At 38.5% G+C, this 6,732-nt stretch overlaps 3 gene segments (V, D, J or C); all 3 read right to left on the minus strand.

Moving 5' to 3' along the window:
- Nucleotides 1-1,894: 1,894 nt before the first annotated feature.
- Nucleotides 1,895-2,415, minus strand: LOC116314597. The segment is given in 2 exon segments: nucleotides 1,895-2,217; nucleotides 2,332-2,415. Coding segments are annotated over 2 exon segments (369 nt in total).
- Nucleotides 2,416-3,775: 1,360 nt separating this feature from the next.
- LOC116314596 lies at nucleotides 3,776-4,255 on the minus strand. The segment is given in 2 exon segments: nucleotides 3,776-4,104; nucleotides 4,197-4,255. Coding segments are annotated over 2 exon segments (375 nt in total).
- Nucleotides 4,256-5,657: 1,402 nt separating this feature from the next.
- Nucleotides 5,658-6,115, minus strand: LOC120439903. The segment is given in 2 exon segments: nucleotides 5,658-5,962; nucleotides 6,051-6,115. Coding segments are annotated over 2 exon segments (348 nt in total).
- Nucleotides 6,116-6,732: the final 617 nt, after the last annotated feature.

Here is a 6,732-nt window from a genome sequence, read left to right on the forward strand (position 1 = left end):
TTTAAAATGTTGTAATATTTGTAATCATCTACTGTCCCCTACAGGTTGTTATGAAAATATATAGCTGAAGGTTTTTCTAAAGCTTCTCTCATATCAGAAACCACTGTGTGTTTGTCGCACAGTAATACACAGCAGAGTCCTCTGGCTTTAGATTGGACAGTCTCAGATATGTCATCCTGTTGCTGTCGTCTTTGGTGATTTCTATACGTCCTTGCACACTGGCAATATATTCAGTTCTACTTGCGTCACTCCAAATAGTTCCAAACCATTCTAGGCCTTTTCCTGCAGGTTGTCTGATCCAGTGCATGCCATAGCTGCCAAAATTGAAACCAGATCCTCTGTAGGAAAGACTGAGAGTTTCATGAGGATTTTTCAACACTGAAGTAGAGGGAATGGACTCCATAGCCTGACCATTCAGACCTGCCAAAGTACCAGAAGTATAAACAGTTAAAAAATAATTTAATAAAATCATAGTAATGAAAAAAACACTTTGTGTATTATAGCATAAAGGGACTCACAGGGCAGACAAAGAACTGTCATCAGAACAGACAGTCTCAGCATCATCTTGAGTGAAGGAAGTGCTTCAGATAGTTAGTGAGAGGACATAAGTGTGGCATCCCTATTTTATTAGGGAGGAGCAAAAATATCTTAAACATATTGAAATATTATTCAAAAGCATGTTCTAACTGCTAATCTCTGCAACACTTTTAAATTCGCTTCCTTAATTGTTTATTATGTCAAACAGTTGCCACTCGCAGCAGCTACATGTTAGTGTGACACCAGCTGTTTCTTTACACATGAGTATAAGCATGACGTCCATTTCAGTTTGCCATCAACCTGCAAGACTTTTATTTTCTATAATCATTATTTTATGAATTTCCTTGACAGAATGTTGTACAATTATAGAATAAAGTGCATGACTTTTCTCCAGCGTGTCCATCATTCTCCTCTCTGTCATCTTTCTCCATGTACATTTCATCAGGTGTCTCTTGCTCCAGGGCTGCATATTTGTGATCCGGCCAAACCGACCCACTGAATGTTTGGCTTCTTCTTTTCTCTCTTTGCTTTTTGCTCACTCCACTCAGTCATGGCAGAGAGCTGTCGTCTCTGAATCTGGTTCTGCTGAATGTTTCGTCCTGTCAAAGGAAAGGAAAGAGTTGGCCATCAAATCAAGTGGACTAAGGGTCTTTCAGATGATGATCCAGGCATGTATTGCACCACATCTGGATCATCAACTGAAAGTTTTACTGCTGCAATCATCTTTGCTGTTTCAGCAGAGTCCAGTTTTAGCATTCTTTTATTGTCATGACCTCTTATATTGACTCTGATGGAGAAGTATGTAAAACACCCTTTTTTAAGTCACATTTCAAATCTATATTATATTCACCACAGTAGACCCACATCAACAGCACATCAACAGCGTTCATCAAGGCAACAAACACAGTAGTCCAGTGTAAGTGGAGTTTGATTCAGTTTATAACAGTTTCAAGGAAAGTGTTTGGAAAAAGACATAAGATGTAACTTTTTTCATTGTTCAACTCTGCTATTGTCTCTTGAGATGCTAAACTTGTGTTTAAAAAAGCATGTTGTAAATACTTCAAATGTCTTTGGTTTTATTTGTTGTTTTAAAGTCCTTTTCTCTGGAATACATAGAAAAAAATAAAATATTTGCATTAACTTCTCTATCTCACAGTTTACATACATCATTTCTTTTCATAATATTTTTATTATTATCATAAAATCATTTTAGATTTTTTTTTCAATATGTTTTCACATATATCACAGGCATTATTATGACAGTGAGTTGAACATCATATTCTTGATCATCTGCTGCCCCCTGTAGGTTCCTGTGAAACTGTATAGCTGAAGGTTTTTGTAAAGCCTCTCTCATTACTTAAACCACTGTGTGTCTGGCACAGTAATACACAGCAGAGTCCTCTGTCTTTAAGTTGGAAAGCCTCAGATATGTCATGCTGTTGCTGTCATCTCGACTGATTTCTACGCGTCCACTCAAACTGCTCACATATCTGTTGCTGCTGGAAGATGAGAAGCCAATCCCTATCCATTCCAGTGCTTTTCCTGGTTGTTGTCTTATCCAGGGCATACCACAGCAGGTAAATGTGAAACCAGATCCCCTGCAGGAGAGATTGAGAGTCTCCCCAGGCCTTTTCACTACAGGACTGGAAGGAATGGACTCCATACTCTGACCTGTAACACCTGCGGAGATGAATACAGATAAAAGAAAGAGATATTCAAAATGTTCTGGTATCCCTGATTGACCATCATTGTTTCCTGGTAAATGATGAAACAGTAAGAAGCAGAAGAACTCACAGGGAAGTGAAAAAGCAACCAGCAGCAGAGTGAGTGTCTGTGTCATTGTGAGTCTAGAGATTCTTCACTGCTGCTCTGATGATCAACACAAAGTTTAAGACAAGTGAGCAGCACAGAAGTACACTGCACACAGTGAAGATTTGCATCAGGATATTATGTAGAGGGAGTGGCTCTTGTGCTGGCATCTCTTCTTATTTTATCACATTTTTCATTCATTTTGTAACACACAGTGCCTTGAAAAAGCATTCTTGAACTTTTACACATGTTGTCACCTTACAACCACAAAATTAAATTTGTTTTATTGAGATTTTCTGTGAATGATCAAAACAAACTAAGACATAATTGTGAAGTGGTACAAAAATGATAAATGGTTTCAGAATTTCAAGGAAAATGAAAATCTGAAAAGGGTGGTTTACCTGTGTGTAATGTAGTCTCATTATAAATATACCTGCTCTGTGAAGGCCTCAGTTAGAGAATCTTAAAGACCAAGGCACCCACCAGACAGGTCAGGGATAAAGTTGTAGATCAGTTTAAAGCAGGGTTAGGTTTATAAAAACATATACCGAGCTTTGAACATCTCAAGGAGCACTGTTCAATCCATCATCCAAAAATGGAAAAAGTATGCTACAACTTCAAATGTACCAAGACATGGCAGTCCACCTAAGCTGACAGATCGAGAAAGGAGAGCACTGCTCAGAGAAGCTTCCAAGAGGCCCATGGTGACTCTGGAGGAGCTGCAGAAATCCACAGCTCAGGTGGGACAATCTGTCCACAGGACAACTGTAAGCTGTGTACTCCACAACCTGGCCTATGTGGAAGAGTGGCAAGAAGGAAGCCATTTTTGACAGAAAGACATAAAAAGTCCCGTTTGCCAGGAGCCACTTAGGGGACACAGCATACATGTGGAAGAAGGTGTTCTTGTTAGATGAGACCAAATTTGAACTTTTGAACCTAAATGCAAAGCACTACATGAGGTGGAAAAGTAACACTGCTCATCACCCTGAACACACCATCCAAACTGTGAAACATGCTGGTGGCAGCATCATGCTGTGGGGATGCTTTTCTTCAGCAGGGACAGGGAAGCTGGTCAGAGTTGATGGGAAGATGGATGGAGCAAAATATAGGGCAACCTGTTCTAGCAAGAAAATAACCCTAAACCAAGGGTGGGGAACCTTTTTCATATGAAGGGCCATTTACATTTTTATATAGTTCTGTTTTTAGAAGTGTTTTTATAACTATGGGGGTGGGTGTCTTTAATTATTATATTTATTATTATATTTATTTACATAGAAATACTCTAGATTCTAAAAATACACTTTCACACATGGTAGAATCACAGGTGTCATTGTGTCAGTGAGTTGAACATCATATTCTTGATCATCTGCTGCCCCCTGTAGGTTCCTGTGAAACTGTATAGCTGAAGGTTTTTGTAAAGCTTCCCTCATTACTTAAACCACTGTGTGTGTCTGGCACAGTAATACACAGCAGAGTCCTCTGGCTTTAGGTTGGAAAGCCTCAGATGCACCATGCTGTTGCTGTCATCTCGACTGACTTCTATACGTCCACTCAAACTGCTCACATATCTGTTGTTGCTGGAAGGTATGTGGCCAACACCAATCCATTTCAGTGCTTTTCCTGGTTGTTGTCTTATCCAGCTCATACCACAGCAGGTAAATGTGAAACCAGATCCCCTGCAGGAGAGACTGAGAGTCTCCCCAGGCCTTTTCATTACAGGACTGGAAGGAATGGACTCCATACTCTGACCTGTAACACCTGAGGAGACGAAAACAGAAATGATTTTCTGTTATGACTGACTGGCACAGTGTTTCCTGATAAATAAGGAAAAAGGAAGCAGAAGCACTCACCTGGCAAAAAGAAAGCAACCAGCAGCACAATGAGTGTGTTTGTCATCCTGAGTCTGAAGATTCTCCACTGCTGCTCTGATGATCTACACAAAGTACAAAGATGGGTCAGCAGGACAGAAGTACACTTCACACAGGTGCATTTGCATCAGAATTTAATGAAGAAGGTGTGGCTCTTGTGCTGTTATTCGTTATCACTGAATCTAGTGTTGCCTTCATTTTTTAACCTAGCTGATTTTCTTTTTTTGTAAAAGTTTCAAAAATTGGATATTTTAAAGTTGGATATCGATTTTTTTCCATTTTTCATTTAAATTGATATATTTTGTGTAACTAGAACATATATAGAACAAGACCAACATGACCGCTCTCACAGCTAGCAGTTATTAATATTACTGCATAAGGTCTGCTAAGCAATCAAAAGATAAATACACAGAAAACATGAAACTCTCTTTTACTTTTTACTTGTAAAAAAAAAAGTATGAGTTTGTGTAATCTTTTGAGAATATAGTTAGTATTTTTTTTATTATATTTTACATCTTCAACTGCACTTTGTACATTTCATGAATTAATCAGAAAAATATTTAGTTATCACATCCATCCATCCACACTGTGAGGCTGAGTTTCTCCAATTTTTATTTTCTTTTAAAATTAAAATGCAATTTACTCATTCAAAATATATTATTCCTTATTTTATGTGGTTTTTAAGATTATCCCATTTCAAAAAGAGACGGGCAGCAAATCACTAGAGACTAAGAAAAATGAAACTACTGGAACAACTCACAGCTAATGATGTTAATTAGTGAAATTAGTATAAGAAGAAAATCCCTGAGAGATTAAGTCAGAAGCAAAGATGAAATTCAACAACTTAAGTATTTTTGATCATCTAAAGTATGATGTGTGTCACTTATTAATCACTTATTAGTCACTGATTAATACCAGGCAGCACAGACTTAGGACATGATACATTACTGGCGTGTTTGCTCAGAGGGTGCTGTTTGATTGTTGGGGTTTCCTCTCTGTTATTGTAGGATCTTTAGCTTACAATAACAAGCATAATATTTCATTATTCATTCTTTTTTTTTCTTTATCATTTTTGCTTCCAAACATGGGCTCAGTTACTGAAGCATGTGCTTTTGTAAGTACTAAACTCTGGACACATTAAATTTATTGAATTCCTGTCTCCAGCAACATGTGCTCAGCATTTACAACCTTTGCCTTAAAAGAGTTCAGGGTTCAAACTTGGGGTGGGCTCTACTCTGCCCATGCTTATGTTGTTCTTCTCCAGCTCTGGTTTCAGTTCTGTATATATCAGTCTTACAGACTTAGTGAAAATAAATCTGAATCTCCTTCCCACAGAAACACTTCTGACTACATTGCTGGTCTTAGAGCTCCTCCTCTGGTGGCTTCATGTTAAAACTGCTCAGCCACAGAGAGGTTTTTGTTCAGCTCTGTGGATGGTTTGTGCTACTGTGACTCTCTGGCACAGTAATACACAGCAGTGTCTTCAGGCTGCATATTCTGTCCGTTTAGAGTCACTCTATTGCTGGAAGAGTCTAAGTCAATGCTAAACTTGCTCTTCAGTGAATCTTTATAGTAAGTGCCCGAAGTATATCGCATCCCAATCCACTCCAGTCCTTTCCCTGCAGGCTGTCTGATCCAAGATGTGTAGTAGCTGCCCACAGAATAAGAGACCTGACAGGTGATGGTCAGACGCTGACCTGGCTGCACAATCACAGAGGCTGGCTGTGTCAGCTGTTCACACTTCACACCTGTAGAGAAAACATGTTGAATGTAGTTCTATAAAAGTAACAGTGTGTGGTGTCCATGCTGTCAGTGTTTGTGTTCAGTGAGACTCACAGGATCCAGCAGCCAGCAGCAGCAGCAGAGCTACAGAGAACATGTTGGTGCTGAAGGTGATCTGATTGGAGCTTCTCATCTGATGAAATTGACGGACTGATTTCAAGTCTTTATTTCAAACTGAGAGGAAGTTCACTTTGCATACACATGGAAACTGTCAGGTTATAACTGAAACATGTGTTACCGCTTTGCTAACAGAGGGTTTGGAGAGGTGGGAAACTGAAATTTAACTTTAAAAACAGATTTATTTGAACAAGAATGAAACATTAGATTATGTTTTGTAGGCTTCATGAGCTGTTGAGTGTTTTATGTTTATCATACACATTACTGTGAAAGTATGAACAAGGTAAATCAAAATGGATTCTCTTCATTACAACCAAAATTAATGAATGAACTTATTAGAGATCAATGCAGTTCTATTGCTTGTTTATTATGAGTTGGAAGTCATTTTCTGAATGTAAATTGCTGATTTTAAATGCTGTGTGTTTCTTCACCTTGCTTCACGGTGGCTCTCAGGCAAAATAATAAACAACAGAATCCTCCTGTTGTCAAGCCTCTGACCTGCAGATACACTTGTTGTTGTCTCTGGACCATAGATATTTGTATTGAAATTAGTTTTGCACTGACTCCTCCTCAGTAAACAATATCACTGTTTCACAGAGTCAAAATACTAGAATAATAC

This window comes from Oreochromis aureus, linkage group 4 (genome assembly GCF_013358895.1).
Source record: "Oreochromis aureus strain Israel breed Guangdong linkage group 4, ZZ_aureus, whole genome shotgun sequence".
NCBI lineage: Eukaryota > Metazoa > Chordata > Actinopteri > Cichliformes > Cichlidae > Oreochromis > Oreochromis aureus.